This window comes from Bombina bombina, chromosome 8 (assembly GCF_027579735.1).
Source record: "Bombina bombina isolate aBomBom1 chromosome 8, aBomBom1.pri, whole genome shotgun sequence".
Lineage (NCBI taxonomy): Eukaryota > Metazoa > Chordata > Amphibia > Anura > Bombinatoridae > Bombina > Bombina bombina.
Window position 1 is genome coordinate 8,794,872 of NC_069506.1, and position 27,122 is coordinate 8,821,993.

General features: G+C 42.4%; 2 protein-coding genes across 8 annotated transcripts in view; one reads left to right on the top strand and one right to left on the bottom strand.

The window, feature by feature from the left end:
• Positions 1–27,122, bottom strand: part of HTR3B (5-hydroxytryptamine receptor 3B) — a 232,076-nt gene that overhangs the window by 199,349 nt on the left and 5,605 nt on the right. For 2 of the 4 annotated variants that reach the window (XM_053690121.1, XM_053690118.1), the window contains exon 2: positions 25,961–26,045. The exons of 1 other annotated variant lie outside the window; for it this stretch is intronic. The gene's annotated coding sequence lies outside the window, so the exon portion shown is untranslated. The remainder of the gene's footprint in view (positions 1–25,960; positions 26,046–27,122) is intronic. One more of the 4 variants, XM_053690119.1, reaches the window with a different exon arrangement.
• Positions 1–27,122, top strand: part of USP28 (ubiquitin specific peptidase 28) — a 229,213-nt gene that overhangs the window by 41,618 nt on the left and 160,473 nt on the right. For all 4 annotated transcript variants that reach the window (XM_053690114.1, XM_053690115.1, XM_053690116.1 and 1 more), the window contains exons 4-7: positions 1,525–1,687; positions 25,180–25,266; positions 25,922–26,059; positions 27,026–27,099. In XM_053690114.1, the coding sequence (XP_053546089.1) occupies positions 1,525–1,687; positions 25,180–25,266; positions 25,922–26,059; positions 27,026–27,099 (462 nt within the window). The remainder of the gene's footprint in view (positions 1–1,524; positions 1,688–25,179; positions 25,267–25,921; positions 26,060–27,025; positions 27,100–27,122) is intronic.

The window sequence follows — 27,122 nt, forward strand, 5'->3', positions numbered from 1 at the left end:
AAGACTCACTCTCATTTCATCAGTCCATAAAACCTTAGAAAAATCAGTCTTGAGATATTTCTTGGCCCAGTCTTGACGTTTCAGTTTGTGTGTCTTGTTCAGTCGTGGTCGTCTTTCAGCCTTTCTTACCTTGGCCATGTCTCTGAGTATTGCACACCTTGTGCTTTTGGGCACTCCAGTGATGTTGCAGCTCTGAAATATGGCCAAACTGGTGGCAAGTGGCATCTTGACAGCTGCACGCTTGACTTTTCTCAGTTCATGGGCAGTTATTTTGCGCCTTGGTTTTTCCACACGCTTCTTGCGACCCTGTTGACTATTTTGAATGAAACGCTTGATTGTTCGATGATCACGCTTCAGAAGCTTTGCAATTTTAAGAGTGCTGCATCCCTCTGCAAGATATCTCACTATTTTTGACTTTTCTGAGCCTGTCAAGTCCTTCTTTTGACCCATTTTGCCAAAGGAAAGGAAGTTGCCTAATAATTATGCACACCTGATATAGGGTGTTGATGTCATTAGACCACACCCCTTCTCATTACAGAGATGCACATCACCTAATATGCTTAATTGGTAGTAGGCTTTCGAGCCTATACAGCTTGGAGTAAGACAACATGCTTAAAGAGGATGATGTGGTCAAAATACTCATTTGCCTAATAATTCTGCACTCCCTGTATGTCAGCAGTGTCTGCTGTCATGTAGTGCTCCAGAAACGTGCTCTGTGCCTACCTAGGTATGCCATTTAACAAAGAATACCATGAATACAAAGCAAATTTTAAAATTGAAGGTGGAAATTTTTTAGAAACTGTATGCTATGTCTGAATCAGAAAATAAACATTGTGTGTTTCATGTCCCTTTAAATTCTTGCTATAATAACCTACTTAATGCAAAGATTAGCTTGAGAATACTATGCAGATTTATTTAAAGGGACAGTCAAGTACAAAAAAACTAATGATTTAAATAGGAAATGTACTTTTAAACAACTTTCGAAATTACTTTTATCACCAATTTTGCTTTGTTCTCTTGGTATTCTTTGTTGAAAGCTAAACCTAGGAAGTTCATATGCTAATTTCCTAGACCTTGAAGACTGCCTCTAATCTGAATGCATTTTGACCACTAGAGGGCATTTGTTCACGTGTTTCATATAGATAACATTGAGCTCATGCACGTGAAGTTACCCTGGAATGAGCACTGATTGGCTAAAATGCAAGTCTGTCAAAAGAACTGAAATAAGGGGGAAGTTTGCAGAGGCTTAGACAAAAGGTAATTACAGAGGCGAAACTTGTATTATTATAACAGTGTTAGTTATGCAGAACTGGGGAATGGGTAATAAAGGATTATCTATCTTTTTAAACAACAATTATTCTGGTGTAGACTGTCCCTTTAAATAATATTATGTTGTAACCTACATTTCCTCTGACGATTTTATTGGATTAATACGATTAGTAAAAACATTGTTTTATATCGGATAATATCAGGATGTAAAAGTAACACTTAATAATTATATTTATACTGTAACTTTATTTACAGGTCTCGTGAACAACAAGCCACTGAAAGTAAATGCAGAACAAAGAGGAAACGCTGTGAAGTTTGGGGAGATCACCCGAATCCCAATGACTTGCGAAGGGACGGGGACTGGCCCGTAGGACTGAAGAACATCGGGAACACGTGCTGGTTTAGTGCAGTAATACAGGTAATATGGTATCCGCATCACACCCCTGCATGAGACGAGCACTACTGTATAACATTGTTGTACTCACAGCTGTCATATAGTGCTCACAACACATACTACTGAACCTATCTCAGTATGCTCTCGTGGAAAGAAGCTGTTTTAAAAGACTTGGAGGTTTGATAATTGATGAGGTTTTTTTTTTGTAATTGAACACTGTTTCCTCATCTGTTTTTTACTTCCGTGTGTTACCAACGTGCTAAGTGATGCAGCTGACTATAAAATAGCACATGAGCATCTTTATGCAAAAAGGAAGATATTCTTCATCTCGCCTGTTTTGTGAGCAGGTACTCATCAGCTTACGGTCATTTCCTGGGTGAAAAAACAGCCAATCTACTTCATCAGCTCTGCGTTTGTATTACTGTAATTTTATGGGATTTCATCATAATCTCGTGAGTCTTACACTGAGGAGGGAAATAAAGTGACTGTGTTGCACATACCAGATGCACACTCCTTTTGCATTTCCCAGGACCAAGCTTCCTGATTGGTTGCTTAATGCTCCTTTTACAATAGGGCTACAGAGGACATTGTAGGTTAAATATTTTTTTTTTTTTTACATAAAAATGTTCATGTGATATTTTCAGCTCCTGAGATTTTACAGTTATGCTGCATTACTCTCATTTGTGTGACTCGTACCTTTAAGTCTTTGCAGCAGAGAATGAGCGTACGTCTGTGCTGTGTAGCATTACAAACCATCTGTTAGGGCTAATAGACATTCTATATCTCATTTATTGTGACTGCCATATATTATAGAGCTCATGTTACAATCACTTTTCTGGAAATTGCAGAATATATTTAATAAATACTGTATGAGAGTGGAAAAGCTTTTAGACTTAAATAATTTGTTTTGTGCTTCACATATGAATAAGTGGAATTTCAATTCCTTTTAGAGGCCGGTTTAACTCATCTCTTAAAATGCAATCAGATTTAGCAGCTGCAAATTAAAAGATCACTCTTCCTTTATGTTATATGTAATGACTTGCAGAATGGTACGGATTTGATTGCATGTAAAATTCCCTGCAGGCGCCTTCTATTTAGTGAGAAGACGATACAGTAAATTCTTGTAAAACATTGATAGCTCAGATGTCAAATTGTAAATTCAAAGAGGATAAAAACCTGTAAATAAATAAGTGTTATAGACTTCTAAACTTACACCAAATGTACATGTAGTCTGAATGTTTTTTATTTTTTAGGACGGGGGGATTTTAAAGGGACATTGAACACTAAATAAATGCTAGATAGAATCATGCATTTAAAGAAAATATTAGTCTGAGAATAACATGAAGATTAATTTTTTTTAAAGTTTAATTAGCTGTATAATTATTGACAAAATAAGTGTAAAATTTTTTAGTTTCTATAAAACAATAGGAGCTGCCATGTTGTAACTTAGGTTACCTTCTCTGCTGTGGCAAATTAGTGACAGTTATAAATAGGTCACTAGAGTGTGCAGCCATTGGCTGTGGAATATAACAGTGTTCTGCATTTCTATTTCTAACAGGAACTAAACAGCTCCGTTTTAGAATGGAATTACAGGAAAAGGGGACAAAATAAATAATAGTGTATTGCAGAGATTTTTCTATATGAGATTTATAATTTTATATTATCATCTCAAAGTGTTTAATGTCCCTTTAAGATGCTGCCAGGCATTCACTCTGATGTTCCTCTAAAATACTCTACTTTTGGTTTTGTTGCAATTCATGTGTGTTTTGTTCATGGTTGTCTTAAAGGGACAGAAGCATACTATTTAAAAAAAAAGTTTGCAATTTACTTCTGTTATCAAATTTTCTTAGTTTCCATGGCATTCTTTGTTGAAGAGATACATAGACAGGTGTCTGGAACACTACATGGAAGGTAATAGTGCTGCCATATAGACGTGTACTCACCTGAGCTTACAGGTGAAACTCGAAAAATTAGAAAATCGTGCAAAAGTTCATTTATTTCACTAATGCAACTTAAAAGGTGAAACTAATATATGAGAGAGACTCATTACATGCAAAGCAAGATAGTTGAAGCCGTGATTTGTCATAATTGTGATGATTATGGCTTACAGCTCATGAAAACCCCAAATCCACAATCTCAGAAAATTAGAATATTGTGAAAAGTTGCAATATTCTAGGCTTGAAGTGTCCCACTCTAATCAGCTAATTAAGCCATAACACCTGCAAAGGGTTCCTGGGCCTTTAAATGGTCTCTCAGTCTGGTTCAGTAGGAATCACAATCATGGGAAAAGACTGCTGATCTGACAGTTGTGCAGAAAACCATCACTGACACCCTCCATAAGGAGGGAAAGCTTCAAAAGGTAATTGCAAAATAAGTTGGATGTTCCCAAAGTGCTGTATCAAAGCACATTAATAGAAAGTTATGTGGAAGGGAAAAATGTGGAAGAAAAAGGTGCACAAGCAGCAGGGATGACTGCAGCCTGGAGAGGATTGTCAGGAAAAGGCCATTCAAAAGTGTTGGGGACTTTCACAAGGTGTGGACTGAGGCTGGAGTCAGTGCATCAAGAGCCACCACACACAGACGGATCCTGGGCATAGGCTTCAAATGTCGTATTCCTCTTGTCAAGCCACTCCTGAACAACAAACAACGTCAGAAGCATCTTACCTGGGCTAAAGAAAAACAGACCTGGTCTGTTGCTCAGTGGTCCAAAGTCCTCTTTTCTGATGAAAGCAAATTTTGCATCTCATTTGGAAACCAAGGACCCAGAGTATGGAGGAAGAATGGAGAGGCACACACTGCAAGATGCTTGAAGTCCAGTGTGAAGTTTCCACAGTCTGTGTTGATTTGGGGAGCCATGTCATCTGCTGGTATTGGTCCACTGTGCTTCAACACAGCTGTCTACCAGGAGATTTTGGAGCACTTCATGCTTCCTTCCGCAGATGAGCTCTATGGGGATGCTGACTTCATTTTCCAGCAGGACTTGGCACCTGCCCACACTGCCAAAAGCACAAAAACCTGATTCAATGACCGTGGGATTACTTTGCTTGATTGGCCAGCAAACTCGCCTGACCTATGGGGCATTGCCAAGAGAAAGATGAGACATGAGACCGAACAATGCAGAAGAGCTGAAGGCCGCTATTGAAGCATCCTGGTCTTCCATAATACCTCAGCAGTGCCACAGGCTGATAGCTTCCATGCCACGCCGCATTGAGGCAGTAATTGCTGCAAAAGGGGCCCAAACCAAGTACTGAGTACATACAGTATGCATGCTTATACTTTTCAGAGGTCCGATATTGTTCTATGTACAATACTTGTTTTATTGATTGTATGTAATAATCTAATTTTCTGAGATTGTGGATTTGGGGTTTTCATGAGCTGTAAGCCATAATCATCACAATTATGACAAATCACGGCTTGAACTATCTTGCTTTGCATGTAATGAGTCTCTCTCATATATTAGTTTCACCTTTTAAGTTGCATTAGTGAAATAAATGAACTTTTGCACGATATTCTTATTTTGCGAGTTTCACCTGTACATCTCTGCTTTTCAACAGAAGATACCAAGAGAACAAAGAAATTCTAATTATAGAAGTAAATTAGAAAGTTGTTTAAAATTTGCATGCTCTATCTGAATCATGAAAGAAAAATGTTGGGTTTTGTGTCCCTTTAAAGAGAAATGTTCTTTCATGCAGATAAAAAAAAAAAAAGCATAATTTACACATGTAAAATTATGTTTAACTGCTGCTCATATTAGCAGCACAACCGTGCAATCTTTTCAGATCTTTCGATGTCAATCAAATCCGTGCACAAGAGGCGGCTTCATTCATTTGGCATGATGCAAGTGCTCATGCACCCAGTGTACATCTGTATCAGAAATGGGCGAAAAGGAGTTAATTTTATTTACTTATTACATTATGTGAATGACGTTTTATTACACTGGAAAGGAACATATTTCTTAACTGAAGGATATTGCAGAAATCCTGATAAATGGTTAATAACTATCTTTAAAGCAGTTAATCCAATCAGATTCTCCCTTGCAACTTGTATAAAACTGTGTCCTGCATAATGATTTAATGGTTATACAATATCACTCGTATCTTCTCTCATGTAGGGCCCGATGACACAGTTTCATTGTTGTAATAAAAAAGCACTAAGCAGTGACTTATACTTCATAGAAATCATTGCATTATTCATCATAATAGATTTTACATTTTTTATTTTTAAGACACAATGAGTCCACGGATCATCTTAATTACTAATGGGATATTCACCTCCTGGTCAGCAGGAGGATGCAAAGAGCACCACAGCAGAGCTCTTAAATAACTCCTCCTCTCCCTTCCACTCCAGTAATTCTCTTTCACTACATTAGTGATAGGAAGAGGTAAAGGGAGGTGTTAGTATAGATTCTTCAATCAAGAGTTTATTATTTTTTGAAGTAGTGCAAGATGTGCTGCTTTTGTTCTAGGGTGTAGCCGTAGTCCATATCCATCTCTTCAGTAGAGCCTTGGTGGCTTTAGAGCAATGGGAACTTGTGGGACATAATTCTCACTGCGCCTCCCATATTTCTTGCTGCCCTATCTCCTTCAGTCTGAGGTATTCATTGACTCAGCATTTTATTTTCCTCAGGTCAATGTGAGGGAGAGGACCTCTCAAGCATGAGAGCTGCCTTACTGCCAGGCAGAAGTCAAGGTAAGTGCTATGTTATATTTCTCCAACATAGGTGTGTCCGGTCCACGGCGTCATCCTTACTTGTGGGATATTCTCTTCCCCAACAGGAAATGGCAAAGAGCCCAGCAAAGCTGGTCACATGATCCCTCCTAGGCTCCGCCTACCCCAGTCATTCTCTTTGCCGTTGTACAGGCAACATCTCCACGGAGATGGCTTAGAGTTTTTTAGTGTTTAACTGTAGTTTTTATTATTCAATCAAGAGTTTGTTATTTTAAAATAGTGCTGGTATGTACTATTTACTCAGAAACAGAAAAGAGATGAAGATTTCTGTTTGTATGAGGAAAATGATTTTAGCACCGTAACTAAAATCCATGGCTGTTCCACACAGGACTGTTGAGAGCAATTAACTTCAGTTGGGGGAACAGTGTGCAGTCTCTTACTGCTTGAGGTATGACACATTCTAACAAGACGATGTAATGCTGGAAGCTGTCATTTTCCCTATGGGATCCGGTAAGCCATGTTTATTAAGATAGTAAATAAGGGCTTCACAAGGGCTTATTAAGACTGTAGACTTTTTCTGGGCTAAATCGATTCATTATTAACACATATTTAGCCTTGAGGAATCATTTATTCTGGGTATTTTGATATGATTATATCGGCAGGCACTGTTTTAGACACTTTATTCTTTAGGGGCTTTCCCTAATCATAGTCAGAGCCTCATTTTCGCGCCGGTATGGCGCACTTGTTTTTGAGGACAGCATGGCATGCAGCTGCATGTGTGTGGAGCTCTGATACATAGAAAAGTCTTTCTGAAGGCATCATTTGGTATCGTATTCCCCTTTGGGCTTGGTTGGGTCTCAGCAAAGCAGATTCCAGGGACTGTAAAGGGGTTAAATATAAAAACGGCTCCGGTTCCGTTATTTTAAGGGTTAAAGCTTCCAAATTTGGTGTGCAATACTTTTAAGGCTTTAAGACACTGTGGTGAAATTTTGGTGAATTTTGAACAATTCCTTCATACTTTTTCGCAATTGCAATAATAAAGTGTGTTTAGTTTAAAATTTAAAGTGACAGTAACGGTTTTATTTTAAAACGTTTTTTGTGCTTTGTTATCAAGTTTATGCCTGTTTAACATGTCTGAACTACCAGATAGATTGTGTTCTGACTGTGGGGAAACCAAGGTTCCTTCTCATTTAACTATATGTATTTTATGTCATAAAAAAATTTAGTAAAAAGGATGCCCAAGATGATTCCTCAAGTGAGGGGAGTAAGCATGGTACTGCATCATCCCCTCCTTCGTCTACACCAGTCTTGCCCATACAGGAGGCCCCTAGTACATCTAGTGTGCCAATACTCCTTACTATGCAACATTTAACGGCTGTAATGGATAATTCTATCAAAAACATTTTAGCCAATATGCCCACTTATCAGCGAAAGCGCGACTGCTCTGTTTTAGAAAATTCTGTAGAGCATGAGAACGCTGATGATATGGTTTCTGAAGGGCCCCCTACACCAGTCTGAGGGGGCCAGGGAGGTTTTGTCTGAGGGAGAAATTTCAGATTCAGGAAACATTTCTCAACAAGCTGAACCTGATGTGATTACTTTTAAATTTAAGTTGGAACATCTCCGCGCTCTGCTTAAGGAGGTGTTATCCAATTTGGATGATTGTGATTATCTGGTCATTCCAGAACCACTATGTAAAATGGAAAAGTTCTTAGAGGCCCCGGGGCCCCCCGAAGCTTTTCCTATATCCAAGCGGGTGGCGTACATTGTTAGTAAAGAATGGGACAGGCCCGGTATACCTTTAGTACCTCCCCCCCATATTTATAAATTGTTTTCCTATAGTCGACCCCAGAAAGGACTGATGGCAGACAGTCCCCAAGGTCGAGGGGGCGGTTTCTACTCTACACAAGCGCGCCACTATACCCATAGAAGATAGTTGTGCTTTCCAAGATCCTATGGATAAAAAATTAGAAGGTCTGCTAAAGATGTTTGTTCAGCAAGGTTCCCTTCTACAACCAATTGCATGCATTGTCCCTGTCACTGCAGCCGCGTGTTTCTAGTTTGATGAGCTAGGAAAGGCGATTATTAGTAATTCTTCTTCTTATGAGGAGATTATGGACAGAATTCGTGCTCTTAAATTGGCTAATTCTTTCACCCTAGACGCCACCTTGCAATTGGCTAGGTTAGCGGCGAAAAAATTCTGGGTTTGCTATTGTGGCGCAGAGCGCTTTGGTTAAAATCTTGGGCAGCGGATGCGTCTTCCAAGAACAAATTGCTTGACATTCCTTTCAAGGGGAAAACACTCTTTGGCCCTGACTTGAAAGAGATTATCTCTGATATCACTGGGGGCAAGGGCCACGCCCTTCCTCAGGATAGGTCTTTTCAAGACCAAAAATAAACCTAAGTTTCGTCCCTTTCGCAGAAACGGATCAGCCCCAAGGGCTACGTCCTCTAAGCAGGAAGGTAATACTTCTCAAGCCAATCCAGCCTGGAGACCTATGCAAGGCTGGAGCAAAGGAAAGCAGGCCAGGAAACCTGCCACTGCTACCAAGACAGCATGAAATGCGGGCCCCCGATCCGGGACCGGATCTGGTGGGGGGCAGACTCTCTCTCTTCGCTCAGGCTTGGGAAAGAGATGTTCTGGATCCTTGGGCGCTAGAAATAGTCTCCCAAGGTTATTCTCTGGAGTTCAAGGGGCTTCCTCCAAGGGGGAGGTTCCACAGGTCTCAGTTGTCTTCAGACCACATAAGAAGACAGGCATTCTTACATTGGGTAGAAGACCTGCTAAAAATGGGAGTGATTCATCCTGTTCCATTAGGAGAACAAGGGATGGGGTTCTACTCCAATCTGTTCATAGTTCCCAAAAAAGAGGGAACGTTCAGACCAATCTTAGATCTCAAGATCTTGAACAAGTTTCTCAAGGTTCCATCGTTCAAGATGGAAACCATTCGAACACTTCTTCCTTCCATCCAGGAAGGTCAATTCATGACCAAGGTGGATTTCAAGGATGCGTATCTACATATTCCTATCCACAAGGAACATCATCGGTTCCTAAGGTTTGCATTCCTGGACAAGCATTTCCAGTTCGTGGCATTTTCTTTCGGATTAGCCACTGCTCCTAGGATTTTCTCATAGGTACTAGGGTCCCTTCTGGCGGTGCTAAGACCAAGGGGCATTGCTGTAGTACCTTACTTGGACGACATTCTGATTCGAGCGTCGTCCCTTCCTCAAGTAAAGGCTCACACGGACATTGTCCTGGCCTTTCTCAGATCTCACGGATGGAAAGTGAACGTGGAAAAGAGTTCTCTATCTCCGTCAACGAGGGTTCCCTTCTTGGGAACTATAATAGACTCCTTAGAAATGAGGATTTTTCTGACAGAAGCCAGAAAAACAAAACTTCTAGACTCTTGTCGGATACTTCATTCCGTTCCTCTTCCTTCCATAGCGCAGTGCATGGAAGTGATAGGTTTGATGGTAGCGGCAATGGACATGGTTCCTTTTGTGCGCATTCATCTAAGACCATTACAACTGTTCATGCTCAGTCAGTGGAATGGGGACTATTCAGACTTGTCTCCGAAGATACAAGCAAATCAGAGAACCAGAGACTCATTCCGTTGGTGGCTGTCCCTGGACAACCTGTCACAAGGGATGACCTTCCGCAGACCAGAGTGGGTCATTGTCACGACCGACGCCAGTCTGATGGGCTGGGGCGCGGTCTGGGGATCCCTGAAAGCTCAGGGTCTTTGGTCTCGGGTAGAATCTCTTCTACCGATAAATATTCTGGAACTGAGAGCGATATTCAATGCTCTCAAAGCTTGGCCTCAGCTAGCGAGGGCCAAGTTCATACATCAACCATCAGGGGGGAACAAGGAGTTCCCTAGCGATGGAAGAAGTGACCAAAATCATTCTATGGGCGGAGTCTCACTCCTGCCACCTGTCTGCTATCCACATCCCAGGAGTGGAAAATTGGGAAGCGGATTTTCTGAGTCGTCAGACATTGCATCCGGGGGAGTGGGAACTCCATCCGGAAATCTTTGCCCAAGTCACTCAACCGTGGGGCATTCCAGACATGGATCTGATGGCCTCTCGTCAGAACTTCAGAGTTCCTTACTACGGGTACAGATCCAGGGATCCCAAGGCGGCTCTAGTGGATGCACTAGTAGCACCTTGGACCTTCAAACTAGCTTATGTGTTCCCGCCGTTTCCTCTCATCCCCAGGCTGGTAGCCAGGATCAATCAGGAGAGGGCGTCGGTGATTTTGATAGCTCCTGCGTGGCCACGCAGGACTTGGTATGCAGATCTGGTGAATATGTCATCGGCTCCACCATGGAAGCTACCTTTGAGAGACCTTCTTGTTCTAGGTCCGTTCGACCCACTCCAGCTGACTGCTTGGAGATTGAACGCTTGATCTTATCAAAGCGAGGGTTCTCAGATTCTGTTATTAATACTCTTGTTCAGGCCTGAAAGCCTGTAACCAGAAAAATTACCACATAATTTGGTATATCTGTTGGTGTGAATCTGCAGGATTCCCTTGGGACAAGGTTAAGATTCCTAAGAGTCTATCCTTCCTTCGAGAAGGATTGGAAAAAGGATTATCTGCAAGTTCCTTGATGGGACAGATTTCTGCCTTGTCTGTGTTACTTCACAAAAAGCTGGCAGCTGTGCCAGATGTTCTAGCCTTTGTTCAGGCTCTGGTTAGAATCAAGCCTGTTTACAAAATTTTGACTCCTCCTTGGAGTCTCAACCTAGTTCTTTCAGTTCTTCAGGGGGTTCCGTTTGAACCCTTACATTCCGTTGATATTAAGTTATTATCTTGGAAAGTTTTGTTTTTGGTTGCAATTTCTTCTGCTAGAAGAGTTTCAGAATTATCTGCTCTGCAGTGTTCTTCTCCTTATCTGGTGTTCCATGCAGATAAGGTGGTTTTGCGTACTAAACCTGGTTTTCTTCCAAAAGTTGTTTCTAACAAAAACATTAACCAGGAGATAGTTGTGCCTTCTTTGTGTCCTAATCCAGTTTCAAAGAAGGAACGTTTGTTGCACAACTTGGATGTAGTTCGTGCTCTCAAATTTTACTTAGCAGCTACTAAGGATTTCAGACAAACTTTGTCTTTGTTTGTTGTTTATTCTGGTAAACGGAGAGGTCAAAAAGCAACTTCTACCTCTCTCTCCTTCTGGATTAAAAGCATTATCCGATTGGCTTATGAGACTGCCGGACGGCAGCCTCCTGAAAGAATCACAGCTCACTCCACTAGGGCTGTGGCTTCCACATGGGCCTTCAAGAACGAGGCTTCTGTTGATCAGATATGTAAGGCAGCGACTTGGTCTTCACTGCACACTTTTTCTAAATTTTACAAATTTGATACTTTTGCTTCTTCTGAGGCTATTTTTGGGAGAAAGGTTTTGCAAGCCGTGGTGCCTTCCATTTAGGTGACCTGATTTGCTCCCTCCCTTCATCCGTGTCCTAAAGCTTTGGTATTGGTTCCCACAAGTAAGGATGACGCCGTGGACCGGACACACCTATGTTGGAGAAAACAGAATTTATGTTTACCTGATAAATTACTTTCTCCACCGGTGTGTCCGGTCCACGGCCCGCCCTGGTTTTTTTTAATCAGGTCTGATAATTTATTTTCTTTAACTACAGTCACCACGGTAACATATGGTTTCTCCTATGCAAATATTCCTCCTTAACGTCGGTCGAATGACTGGGGTAGGCGGAGCCTAGGAGGGATCATGTGACCAGCTTTGCTGGGCTCTTTGCCATTTCCTGTTGGGGAAGAGAATATCCCACAAGTAAGGATGACGCCGTGGACCGGACACACCGTTGGAGAAAGTAATTTATCAGGTAAACATAAATTCTGTTTTCTGGGGTACAAGGAGACTCAGATTATCAGTAAGCACAAAAAAATCTAAACATAAGGGGCTCTGTAGGGAAAGTAGCTCTTTATGTTGGGACGTTTAAATCTTTCCTGAGGGGAAAGTAATTGGGCAGTATTATTTAGCAGGCACTGGGGCTGAAGTTAAGCTGTTACACAATTCCATTACGTGATGGCTCTAGTGGTTTCACTATTTGATGTAAGAGTTAATACATTCAATACATCGGCATAGGTTTACGCCCACAATAGGCGGTCCTTCCTGGGTAAAACAAGAGTAAAGTAAATGCGCTATATGTTAAAGAACCGTAACCTTATGTTATACAAGGATCACAAATATTTAAAAGTAATTTGATAAAACGTACATAAAATTACATAGACATTTCATAGAAGTTTAAAACCAATTCAATAAGAGTGTAATGTCACTTTCTTGTACAGTACCTTTTGTTGACCTCAAAAGGGTTCACATGAAATAAGTTGTTCCAAGTAAAAAAGGGAGAATACCCCTTTAAAAGTTCAATGTCACTTGTGGTTTCCCAACACGAGTAACTCTCTTGCGCTGCTCCAATCAAACCAGGCAAATCCAAGCCTCAGTTGAAATGACAGAGATATGTAAAAAAAGAAAGAGAGAGAGCGCACAAGAACGACTCAAGTGTAAATATTTAACAAAATGCACACACTTTTTATGTTGCACTTACTAGATTAAAATTAAAAGTCAGCATTCAGGGTAAAACATTCAATCCTCAGCGTTACTGCCGCCTAGGATAGCAGTGTTTGCCCGATGTTCTGGCACAGAAACAAGCAAGGTCTTTATACAGGACTTTTCCGGATGCCCTGACAAGCTTCTTATATGCCTGGATCTGAAATCTCTCCTTCAGAAGCTACCGCGGTACCTTCCTCTTCACGTAGTTGGGAGGATACCTCTGAAATTGCAACAATTGCATCAGAAACCTTGCTTACTGAATTTCTGGGTTTCCTCTTACGTTTACCCTGCAACATTGGAAAGGCAGGCAGAGCATCAGAAATAGTAGAATACATGAGAGAAGCTATGTCTTGTAACGAAATCCCAGAAGGGACTATAGTTGAAGCGCAGGGCACTGCTTGTGAGGGCTGTAAAGTTTGGGACGCTTGGGGAGAAAGCTGCGGCATATATTGACCCTCATCATTAGACTCTTGGACAACGTCTGCCTTAGAGGAGACTGGCTCTGAAAATGTCAGTTTTAATGCAAATCGCTTGTAAACAACAAAAATCAACCTCAGCGCTCAGTTGAAGTGCTCCTACCTGACTTAAGATCAGCTAGATTTCCCCCTTCAGACGGTCCGTTTTAGTATTTCCTTTTTCTTTTGAAAGCAACAAAGATACGCTGAGAAGAAAAGGAAATACTGACTCTGCACTAGCAACGCATGATTACTTTTACAATGCAACTCGAGAACAGATCGGATAAATCCTTCCTGATGTTGCACTATTGAGACTGCTCCCTTGAACTGAAGCGCTACGAAATGGCGTGCAAACCCATGAAGGACCAGACAACTGGGAGGCGTATTTTCTGAGCAGGCAGACTTTTCATCCGGGGGAGTGGGAACTCCATCCGGGTGTGTTCTCCAGCCTGATTCTCAAGTGGGGTCAGCCGGAATTAGATCTCATGGCATCGCGGCAGAATGCCAAACTCCCGAGATATGGGTCGAGATCCAGGGACCCCCAGGCGGAACCGATAGATGCTCTGGCGGCCCCTTGGACCTTCAATCTAGCATACCTGTTTCCTCTGTTTGATCTTCTTCCTCGAGTAATTGCTTGAATCAAACAGGAAAGGGCCTCAGTGATCCTCATTGCACCGGCCTGGCCTTGCAGGATTTGGTATGCAGATCTGGTGGAGATGACATCTCTACCACCTTGGAGGCTTCTGTTGAGGAAAGACCTTCTGATTCAGGCTTCCTATATTGGCCCGCAGAGCGTTATGGTTAAAATCCTGGTCTGCGGATGTCTCATCTAAGTCTAAACTTTTGGTGATTCCTTACAAGGGAAAGACCTTGTTTGGACCTGGTTTGACGGAGATAACTCTGATATTACGGGAGGTAAGGTATATTCCCTCCCTCAGGATAAGAGAAATAAAAAGGACGTCAGTAATTTTCGTTCCTTTCGAATTTTCAAGGCAAATCCTTCCACTCCCTCTTCCAAGCGTGAGCAGTCCAAGCCTTCCTGGAGACCCAATCCGTCTTGGAATTGGGGAAAGCAATCCAAAAAGCCTGCTCTTGAATCAAAGACAGCATGAAGAGCCTGCCTCCGATCCGGGACCGGATCTTGTGGGGGGCAGGCTTTCCTTCTTCGTATAAAGCTTGGTTTCGAGATACAAACTGGAGTTTAGGATTTTTTTTTCCTCCCAGGGGCAGATTCTGCCTTCAAGATTCTGCCTCCAAGATTCTCTGCAGACCAGACAAAAAGAGAGGCATTTTTACACTCCTACGGAACCTCTCCGACTTGGGAGTGATAGTTTCTGTTCCAAAGCAGGAACAAGGTCTGGGATTCTATTCCAATCTGTTCGTGGTTCCCAAGAAGGAGGGAACTGTCAGACCAGTTTTACCCATGAGTCTATTCAAGTTTCTCAGAGTGCTGTCCTTCAAGATGGAAACTATTCGTTCCATTCTTCCTTGGATCCAAGAGGGTCAGTTAATATGACCATGGTGGATTTAAAGGACGCCTTCTTGCAGGTTCCCATCCACAAGGACCATCACAATTTTCTAAGGTTTGCCTTTCTAGACAAATACTTCCAGCTCGGGGCTCTTCCATTCGGCATTGCCATAACTCCCAGAATTTTCTCAACTCTCGGATGGAAGGTGAATTTTGAAAAGAGTTCCTTCATTCTAACTACAAGGGTAGTTTTCCTGGGATCCATAATAGACTCCTTATCAAAAAAATAAATTCAGACAGAAGACAGAAAATCAAGGAATTTTTAATTCTTGCCTAGCACTTCAGTCCTCTCCTCGTGGCTCAGTGCATGGAGGTAATTGGGCTGATGGTAGCGGCAATGGACATCATCCCGTTCGCCCATTTCCACCTCAGACTTCTGCAGTTAATCATGCTCAGGCAGTGGAACGGAGATTACGCGGATCTGTCTCTGCGACTACAGCTGGAGCAGGAGACAAGGGATCTCTACTTTGGTGGTTGTCTCAGGATCATCTCTCCCAGGGAACCTGCCTTTGCAGATCTTCCTCAGTGATTGTGACAACAGATGCCAGCCTTGGGATGGGGAGCAGTTTGGGGCTCTCTAAAGGCCCAGGGAACATGGACTCGGTCGGAGTCTGTTCTACCCATAAACATTCTAGAATTGAGAGCAATCTTCAATGCTCTCCTGGCCTCAGTTGGCTTCGGCCCGATTCATCACGTTCCAGTCAGATAATAACTTCAGTGGCTTACTCCACCCGTCGGGGAGAAAGTCTGAGTTCCTTGGCCATCAGTGGGCGGAGACCCACAATTTCTGTCTGTTGGTGATCCACATTCCAGGAGTGGATATCTGGGAGGCAGACTTCCTAAGCAGGCAGGCCTTTCACCCGGGGGAGTGGGAACTCCACCCGGAAGTGTTTTCCAGCCTGATTCTCAAATGGGTTCAGTCGGAATTGTTTCTCATGGCTTCTTGGCAGAATGCCAAGCTTCCATGGTACGGGTCAAGGTCTAGGAACCCTCAGACTGTACTGATAGACGCTCTGACAGTACCTTGGAATTTCAGTCTTGCATACCGATTTCCTCCGTTTGCTCTTCTACCTCGGGTCATTGCTCGAATCAAGCAGGAGAGGGCGTCGGAGATCCTCCTTGCACCGGTGTGGCCTCGCAGGATTTGGTATGCAGACCTGGTGGACATGTCATCTCTTCCCCCTTGGAGACTTCCTTTGAGGAAGGACCTTCTAATTCAAGGACCCTTCTTTCATCCAAATCTAGTTTCTCTGAAGCTGACTGCTTCAAAATTGAACACTTAATTTTATCCAAGCGTGGATTTTCGGAATCGGTCATTGAGACCATGATTCAGGTTCGTAAACCTGTGACTAGGTAGATTTATCAAAATATATGGTGTAAATGTCTATACTGGTGTGAATCAAAGGGCTACTCTTTGAGTAGAGTTCGGATTCCTAGAATTCTGTCCTTTCTCCAAGAAGTTTGGAGAAGGGATTATAGGCAAGTTCCCTAAAGGGTCAAATATCTGCCTTGTCTATTTTGTTATATAAACAACTGGCAGACTTCCCAGACGTACAATTGTTTTGTCATTCCTTAGTCAGGATCAGGCCTGTATTCAAATTAGTTACTCCTTGGAGTCTTAATTTAGTTCTTAAAGTTCTTCAAGGGGCTCAGTTTGAGCCGATGCATTCCTTAGATATTAAGTTATCTTGGAAAGTTTTGTTTCTTGTCGCTATTTCATCTGTTTGTAGATTTTCAGAGCTCTCGGTATTGCATAGTTTTAGACCGGAACATTAATCAGGAGTATGAGTCTCCTTTTTTCGTACTAAATTAGGGTTTCTCCCTAAAGTAGTTTCAGACCGGAATATTAATCAGGAGATTGTTGTTCCTTCCTTGTGTCCTAATCCTTCTTCTCAGGAGGAACGGCTTCTACACAATCTGGACGTGGTTCGTGCACTTAAATTCTATTTACAGGCGACTAAGGATTTTCTTCTGTTTAACGTACGGGACAGAAAACTACGGCTACTTCTTCTTTTTTTGTGGCTGAAGAGTATAATTTGATTTGCCTATGAAACTGCTGGACAGCAGCCTCCTGAGGGAGCAACGGCTCTTTCTACGAGGGTTGTTTCCTCTTCCTGGGCATTCAGAATGAAGCTTTTATGGAACAGTTTTGCAAGGCTGCAACTTGGTCCTCTCTTCACTCTTTTTCAAACTTCTATAAATTTGACTTTTTAACCTTGGCTGAGGTCGCTTTTGGGAGAAAGGTTCTTCAAGCAGTGGTGCCTTCCGTTTAGGTTTCCTGTCTTGTCCCTCCCTTATCATCTGTGTACTCTAGCTTGAGTATTGATTCCCAACAGTAATTAATGATGATCCGTGGACTCATCGTGTCATTAGAAAGAAAACAAAATTTATGCTTGCCTGATTTATTCAGTTCTTGACACGATGAGTCCACTGCCCGCCCTGTTATTTAGACAGGTTGTTAGTATTTTATAAACTTCAGACAACTCTGCACCTTGTTGCTTCCTTTCTTTCCTTTATTTCAGTGGAATGACTGGGGTGGGATAGAAGGGAGGTGATATTTAACAGCTTTGCTTTGGTGCTCTTTGCCGCCTCCTGCTGGGCAGGAGTGATATTCCTAACAGTAATTGATGATGATCCGTGGACTCATTGTGTCAAGAAAGAAATACATTTATCAGGTAAGCATACATTTTTGTTTTTTTCGCTTGTTAGATGTTTATATAGTTATGCAGCTCTGCATGTGAAGGAGAGACCTATACATTATTATTTTATGTCCATACAAAGCCCCTAAACATTTGTGCGATTTTCCTCCATGGCGGTGAGATTTTTTTTTTTTTTCATTGGACTCCTACTGTGAACATCTCATTTAGCCCTGAGTGTGAGGAGAGTGACATTTTACCGTTGATATGTTTCCTTTTGCAGTCGTTGTCCCTGGAAAGTGAGCAGCGTGAATATTTTGCTTCTGTGGATCTGCATTTCGCTTAGATTCCAAACCTGATTTTAACACACGTCAAGTTTACCATCACTAAATACTTCATTAAAGTAATGTTAGTAGCACTTTAGTAATAACTTATTGTGCACGCTGCCTGTTTGGATACTGTGGTATGCTCTGTCAGTGCACATATTCCTCTTGGTGATGCTCTTGAGTGCTGAAACAGATGTTACCAGTTACACTGGGAGCACTCACTGGTGAGGATGCGCACAGGCGTGGCATATTGCTGTACTGGCATCAGGTTGTGTGCACAATAAGAAACTTTTAAAGGAAACATTTTTGTGAGCACTGCATTGGTGCTTCTAATAAGATTTGTATTTCATTTAAAAAGGCATGGAGGCCAAAATTAAATCTCCTTTTTCCCCCTAAGATCATATGTTCTATTTTTAAATTCGCCTCTTTCTCTTTGAAATCCTTTGAAGCTTAGTCATCCCTTTTTTGTAAGAGCATACTGTGGTAGGCTCAGAGTGTACACACTTCTTGAGTACTATATGCATAATGCTGCCCCTTTTGAGCCTACCACAGTATGCTCTCATCGAAAAGAGCTAAATTTCAACAATGAATACCAAAAAAGGTAAAAAAAAATAAATTTTTCTTTTATGCTCCATCTAACTCAGGAAAGTTTAAATCTCATTTTCTGTAAATTTGTTTACATTTTGTTTTATTCTTTTTATCTTAGATCTATTTAATACGAGAGTGCATTTTTTTTCACTCCGACATAAAAAGTAGAGAGTTCTAAGCTTATTTGTCTTTAGTTCCACAGCAATTAAAGATCCTCTAAAAATGGATGACTCGCGTAATTACTAATTAAGTTCCTTAGTGGGACTCTGGCACATTAACTGAAGGAAGCTACTGAACATTTAAAGTTCAGATTCTGTGTTTTTCTTTTAACTACCTCAGAGATTGGATACTTGACACAATGGTCGGTTCTGACTGTTCAATTGTTGTGTTTACACTATTCTATTGCTAAACGGAGCCGACTGCAATTTGTGTGGGCGCTGAAGGACTTGGCTTTGAAATTGAGAGATACATTTTTATCCTTTTAATTTGAGAGAATCTGTGTTAGTGTTTTGTTGGTCTTAGAAAAACACAATTAAGCCTATCATTTCACTAGGATTCCTGGGTGCGTGCGATGTGGGTATAATACACAGTTAGAAATAAGAGCTGCAATTTGATTGGCTTCTTGCTGCGTATTACTGTGACTCACAGATTGAAATACCAAGTTCAGTTTGATTGGTTCCCAGCTGTGAATGCCACAGAGTTTCTTTTAGAGCTGCGATAATGTAGAAACCTAAACTACCAATTAAGTGCAAGCCCTGTTTGCTTTATTTAAAACAGTGAGGATTACTTAAAGCCTGAACAGCAAAAGAGACGTACTGTATAATGCTGTGTAAGTCTGTGCCGAGAGTCTGATGGGTACATGTTTAGTTCTTCCAGTAGTTTACTAAAAATACTTAAGGGACCTTTTAACTCCTATTTTATTCTTCTTCATAGTTTGGTCTAAAAGACAACATTAAAATGGTTTTGAAAAAATTGTATTTCTGTGCCTGGGAAAAAAACCCTGCTTTTTCTCTTTTTTACTCCTTCGCCACTATGCCTATGGATGAGCTGTGACTTTTCCATCTAAAGGGGAGGAGAGTCCAGGGCTTCATTCATTACATCATTACGTTTTTATACACATGATAACGCAGAAGACAGGGTCACAGTGTGATACATTTTATCTTTATAGAATCAAGGGTTAATATCCCTGGTAGGGGGATTATTGAACAGGAGGGGGGTTATACATAATATTGTTGTGTCATTGCTGTGAGATGAGGCTCTGGCAATGGATGGACTTTAGTTTCATTTCTGGGAGTTTTTGCGCAGCAGATTTGGCGCGTTTTCTCCCTAGTGCAGGGGCGGTCCTGCGAGGCATTCCTTCTGCTCGGGTGTGGTCTACTTGACTTCCTTTGCTTGACCGGCGGTGCAGGAGACTTAACGGTTTCTGTGGCCCGGGTCATAGGAGGTGGTGAGTTCCCCAGCCATTAGAGGTTATAAAGGTGCCATTTTTGTTTATAACTAGTCAGTAATAAAGCCGTAAGCTATGGAGGACTCTGACGCGTTAAAGGGTACTCCCTCTTTAACTATGTCTAATAATTGTGTTTATTGTGAGGATGTTCCTGTAGATCCGCCTGCTCAACTATGTTCCACATGCCTCGATAAAGTCACAACATCTAGAAAGAAAAGGATGTCTAGTACTACTGAGCCGTCCACCTCTGAGGGTTCCCCGTCCCGTGAGGTGCGTTCCTTACATTCATCTCTGAGTAAACATGCAGCGCCCCAGGGCATGACTATTTCTCCTACACTAGAGATACTTGGGCCGTCAGATTTTGCAGATCAAATGCAAACGGGGGTCTCTAAGGTGATTAGTGCCTTACCACGTTCTGCTAAGCACAAGCGTAAGGTAAAATATGGTGATCCCACCCAGGGGTCATCTACTCCAATGGATATTTCGGAAAGATTATCCGCTGACGAGGAAGACTCAGACTCTTCGGAGTACGTTCCTTCTGGGTCGGAGTCTGTCATCTAAAGGAGCCTGACTTTAGGTTTAGGATGGAAAATTTGCGCTTTTTGCTGAAGCAAGTGCTTGCTACTCTCGAGGTTTTGGAACCGAAACTACCGGAGGAACCTTATTAAAGTATATGAGGACAGGGTGGTGCCTCAGACCTTCCCGGTTCCTGTCAAGATGGCTAACATTATTAAGAATGAATTGGAGAGATTAGGTTCTTCCTTTTCCCCTTCTTTTTTTAAGAAGCTGTTCCCCGTCCCGGACTCTCAGCTCGAGCTATGGGGGACTGTCCGTAAGGTGGATGGTGCTATTGCTATGCTCGCGAAGCAGACAATTTCTCTTGAGGATAGTTTGTCGTTTAAAGAGCCCATGGATAAGAAGTTAGAAAACATGTTAAAGAAAAAAAAAAAAAAAAAAGTTTCAACACACAGTTTGTTTTTCAGCCGGCAGCGGTGGTAGCTGCGGTTGCTGGAGCTGCGATATATTGGTGCGAAGCTCTGTCTCTGTCAAGAGGGAGACTCCCCTCAACTAGATACAGGAGAGAATTAAGGCCTTGAGGGTCGCTAATTCTTTTATTTGTGATGCCAATATGCAAATTATTCATAAGGTGTCAGGTTTTTCAGTATTAGCCCGCAGGACTCTGTGGCTAAAGTCGTGCTCTGCGGGCATGACCTCTAAGTCTAGACTGCTTTCCCTTCTATTTCAGGGAAAGACCCTGTTCGGTCCAGGATTGGACTTGATCATAGCCACGGTTACGGGAGGCAAGGGCACTTTCCTACCGCAGGATAAGAAGGTTAAGCCTAAGGAATCTACTTTTCGGCCTTTTCGTGCAGACATGGCTCAATGCCAACAGCCTGCCGCAAAATTAGATCAGTCCAAGGGCACTTAGAAACCAGCTCAGTCTTGGAACAAGTCCAAGCAGAACAAGAAGCCCGCCGAAAACAAAGTTGACATGAAGGGGCGGCCCCCCGACCGGTCTCCGGACCAAGTAGGGGGCAGATTATCTCTCTTCTCAGAAGCCTGGTTGCAGGATGTTCAGGACCCTTGGGTTCTGGAGGTTATCACCCAAAGATACAGGATAGGGTTCTTTGGGTGATGGCTTTTTGGGGTGCCAGGATGGCACAGGGAAAATGGTCTCTCGAGGAGTCTCTCCTCCCGATCAATATTCTGGAACTCCGAACGATCTACAATGCTCTGAAGGCGTGGCCTCTACTGGGGTTGTTTCAGACAGACATTACCTCTGTGACTTACATCAACCACCAGGGGGGGGGGGGGGCGAGAAGCTCTCTAGCAATGAGGGAGGTTTCTTGTATACTGGATTGGGCAGAGTTCCACAACTGCTCGCTCTCAGCAATCCACATTCCGGGTGTAGACAACTGGGAAGCGGATTTCCTCAGCAGGCGATCTTTCCATCCGGGGGAATGGTCTCTCCATCCCGAGGTGTTTGCGGAGATTTTTTTCAGATGGGGGACGCCGGAGATGGACCTCATGGCGTCCAGACTCAATTGCAAGCTACCCAAATACGGGTCGTGGTCCAGGGATCCCCAGGCGGAGCTGATAGATGCTTTAGCGGTGCCTTGGGGGTTCAACCTAGTGTACATTTTTCCACCGTTGACACTTCTACCTCGTGTAGTGGCCCGCATCAAGCAGGAGCAAGCTTTAGCTATTCTGGTTGCTCCGTCGTGGCCTCAGAGGACGTGGTTTGCGGATTTGGTGGGGATGTCATCTTCTCCATGTAGGTTACCCTGTCACAGGGATCTGTTGGTACAGGGTCCTTTTCAACATCAAAATCTAGATTCTCTGAGGCTGACTGCATGGAGATTAAATGCTTAGTCTTGGCCAAGAGAGGGTTTTCTGAGCGAGTGATTGATACTCTAGTTCAGGCCAGGAAGCCGGTTACTCGTCGCATCTATCACAAGGTGTGGAAGACTTACTTGTCCTGGTGTGAGAAGCATGGATATCCTTGGCACAAGATTAAGGTATCCAGGATTCTGTCCTTTCTCCAGGAAGGGTTGGACAAGGGGCTTTCCGCAATTTCCTTAAAGGGACAAATTTCGGCATTATCTGTTTTGTTACACAAGAGGCTCGCTGAGATTCCTGATATTCAGTCTTTTGTTCAGGCTCTGGCTAGAATCAGGCCTGTTTTTAGACAGTCCGCTCGTCTCTTGATCTGGTTCTGAAGGTGTTGCAGAGGGTTCCGTTTGAACCTATGCATTCTATTGACATTAAGACTCTTTCCTCGAAGGTTCTTTTTCTGTTGGCCATTGCTTTGGTGTGCAGAGTCTGAGTTGGCGGCCTTGCAATTTGAGCCTCCTTATTTGGTCTTTCACGCTGATTAGGTGGTTCTTCACACTGGTTCGCGATTTCTTCCCAGGATTGTGTCTAACCGTAACATCAATCGGGAAATAGTTGTTCCTTCTTTGTGGCCTAACCCTTCTTCTCCTAAGGAGAGGTTACTTCATAATTTGGACGTGGTTCGAGCCTTGAAGTTTTATCTTTAGGCTACAAAGGATTTCAGACAATCTAGCTCTCTCTTTGTGGTGTATGCAGGGAAGTGCAAGGGGCAGAAAGCCTCTTCAACTTCTTTGTCTTTTTGGTTGAGGAGCATGATTCGCTTAGCCTATGAGACAGCGGGACATAAGCCTCCTCAGAGGATCACGGCTCATTCGACTAGAGCGGGGGCCAGAGGCGTACCATGAAACCACAGGGCCCAGGTGCAAGAATCTAAGAAGGGCCCCCCCAAAAAAGGTCAATTTGATATTGATAGAAAATGGTCTCTCGAGGAGTCTCTCTTTCCGATCAATATTCTGGAACTCCGAACGATCTACAATGCTCTGAAGGCGTGGCCTCTACTGGGGTTGTTTCAGACAAACATTACCTCTGTGACTTACATCAACCACCAGGGGGGCGAGAAGCTCTCTAGCAATGAGGGAGGTTTCTCGTATACTGGATTGGGCAGAGTTCCACAACTGCTCGCTCTCAGCAATCCACATTCCGGGTGTAGACAACTGGGAAGCGGATTTCCTCAGCAGGCGATCTTTCCATCCGGGGGAATGGTCTCTCCATCCCGAGGTGTTTGCGGAGATTTTTTTCAAATGGGGGACGCCGGAGATGGACCTCATGGCGTCCAGACTCAATTGCAAGCTACCCAAATACGGGTCGTGGTCCAGGGATCCCCAGGCGGAGCTGATAGATGCTTTAGCGGTGCCTTGGGGGTTCAACCTAGTGTACATTTTTCCACCGTTGCCACTTCTACCTCGTGTAGTGGCCCGCATCAAGCAGGAGCAAGCTTTAGCTATTCTGGTTGCTCCGTCATGGCCTCAGAGGAGGCATTTTAACATTTAACACAGAAAAAAAAAATGTGAATCAGATTACATGTCTGCAAAAGGAGGTACCCTGTGCCGGCAGTCTGTGAGATGGTCTGACCCCCTATTACTGTATATAGTGACACTGTTTAACCCTCCAGTACATATAGCGAGTTAGTGACACAGTCTGTAATCTGCTAGTGAGATGGCTGGCCTGACCCTATCCGCCCCAGTACTTTATAAAGTGACCACAGTAGTCTGTGACATGGTCCAGCCCGTCCATACTGTATAGTGACACTGTTTACCCCCGCCCCCCTCAATGCTGTAGTAACAAGGTCTGTAATTTGCTGGTTCCACAAACATACACACACACACATGCATAAATACACACAGTGTCACATACACACACACACACACACACACACACACACACACACCCACCAATGGGTGAAACACTAACCCACCCCTGTAGAGACTAGTGAAGCATAACATCACACTCGCAGGCAGTGGCAGGTCAACGTTTTTTATTGAAAAAAAGAAAAACTTGCGACCCCTGCACCCCCTGTAGTTCCGTCCCTGACAGTGGCTTCTTCTTGGGCCATTAAGAATGAGGCCTCTATGGAGCAGATTTGTAAGGAAGCTAGCTGGTCTGCCTTACATACTTTTACAAATTTGACGTTTTTGCTTCGGTGGAAGCAGTTTTCGGGAGAAAGGTTTTACAGGCTGTGGTGCCCTCAGATTAGGGTCCGCCTTCTTTGCCCTCCCATTTTTTTCATTCAGTGTTCTCTAGAGCTTGGGTATTTCTTCCCACAATTAATGAATGAAGCCATGGACTCTCCTCCCCTTTAGATGGAAAACATAAATTATGCTTACCTGATAATTTTATTTCCATCGTTACAAGGAGAGTCCACGGCGACCGCACAATGCTCCGGTGGGCGGACCTCTTCTGGCACCATTTATACCCTGATATTTCTTCTACTGTTCTTTGTTCCCTCAGCAGAATGGCTGGGGGATGAGGGAGGTGGGGGAGGTATTTAAACCTTTGGCTTGGGTGTCTTTGCCTCCTCCTGGTGGCCAAGTTCTTTATTCCCACAAGTAAGCATAATTTTGTTTAAGTTGCCAATACAATTTGTGTTGCCCTCATTTGAATCTGCCTGTTCTGTACAGGTACTGAGTTATGAAACGGAGGAACCTTTTTTGTTTTTGTGTCCATTACATATCTGCAGAATTTTCAATAAAGTTATATACCAGAAGTAATATATTAAAAGCTGTGTTGATTTGTCAACCTCTAAGTACAACTCACTATTTTTCTGCAGACGAGTTTTTGGTTGTTCTGCTTATTTCAATTTTCCAACTACAAAGACATAATTGCAATGTACATAACGTCTGATCACCTATGTGGTCTGTAATAAACTTAAATATAGGTTATAATTGTACTATTTTTTTTTCAGTCTCTCTTCCACCTGCCAGAATTTCGAAGACTTGTCCAAAGTTACAGCCTTCCTCAAAGCATATTTGAGACTTGCCAAAATCGCAATGTGAGTAACATATTATGGATTATAAATTATGATGTAACCATAGCATATTTTTTTTTTTTACAAGGGGTGTAGGTCCAGTTGCTTCAGAATTGGAAATAAAAGACCGGCCCATGGCTTCTTTTGTGGGATAGTACCCACAAGGTGACAAATATATTTTACATTTAGATTTTTCAGTATCTATGCTTCAGTACACCCCACCTCTTTCATACTTACATTATAGGCCAGATAGATTTAAGCGGTATTTGCAAGAAAACACTTTTAAATCTAAAAGCCTTGTTTAGCCTTCTAGAAGACTAATCCTTACAACTGCCCTCCAGATATGTGTCCCATAAATCACTGGTGCCTGTAGTCGGTTACCTGCAAGCCAGCGTGTAGTTGATCCAGGGACAACCACACATCACAGAAGCACATATTTGAATGCTGGGAAAGCGAAAGACGCAGGGGACTTCTTATTATATAAGACATTTCTTAGAAAGTAAAAACATGTTAATGCTTGGGTTGTCTCTTGTAATTTTGTTTTCTTTTATTATCAAAGGGACATTTTAGTCCCTAGAACTTTATTTTAAGGGGAGAGATCTTAGCTTAGACCTCCTGATGACCCAGTGACCCTAAAACCCTGACATTCTCTCATTTCATTCTTTTGGATTTTTTTTAGGAGAAAAGGAACATTTCTTTTATGCATGAACTACAGTACCTCTTTGCCCTGATGACTGGATCAAAGCGAAAGTTTGTTGATCCTTCTGCTGCTCTGGAGCTCTTGAATGACGCGTTCTTATCTGCTGAAGCACAACAGGTAAAGGGATGTTGGACTTACGTGAATGCTGGTGCTTTTTAAAAAGAAAATACAGCGGCCAATACATTTATGTACCACAATACACGGAGGCATTTTTGTCTATCAGTAACTTAGTGGGCACAGTTTATCCTTAAACATCACTCTTGAGCGATCTGATCATTTTAGCTGATAAGATGCAGGAAATATTTAAAACTATTCTTTCATCCTAAAAGCTCTACCACAAATGGCAAAAAAACTGATTTTTGCATAGAGGTTATTAATAGCATAAATGTTAACTGTTTATTACATGTCACTCTATAAATTCAGATGATCATAAATGTAATACAAGAGGCAAGTGATTGTGATACCTGTGAATAACTGTAAATATGGTTGTATCGAGTTACTGCTTTTAGTACTTGACAAATAAAGACCCAGAAAAAAATAAACAAGTCAGGGATTTTTATTTCTAGAATAATGAATAAAGTGAACTACTCACATGTAGTAAATAAAATATATTCCACTTTATAAGAATGTACAGACAAATACAATTGGCTAATAAAGAGTATGCAAATATACTTGCAGTAGTAAAAGCAGTTTGCAGCAGTGTTGCCAAGGGAACACAACAATCTGACCAGACACGACGCATTTCAAGACAACGCCCATTTCTCAAGTGTAGTTTCTAGAATGTTTTATTGAAACCAATGCCCTATACACTAGCGGCAAAAAAGGGACACTGACTTGGTTCAACTTAGGAATTAACTTTCTTAAAAGCAAATAACTTGCAGCAATTAGGTTTGTTAAAATAAGTTTGGGTAGCTCTGTGGATAAGTATACACATTTCCACACAAAACAGTCTTTCTCCAGCCTTCGAGGATGATGTTTGACAAGCATGTATTTACATATTCCTTAGTTTGTAGCAAACATATTGCAGTGTGCCGCTAACGGTACGGAGTGGGTACAAACGCTAATATTGTGTTTGATTGCTAGCAAGATGTCAGTGAGTTCACGCACAAGCTCCTGGACTGGCTAGAAGACGCTTTCCAGTTGGCCGTTAATGCAGAGTGAGTATGTGCATGATTTCCCA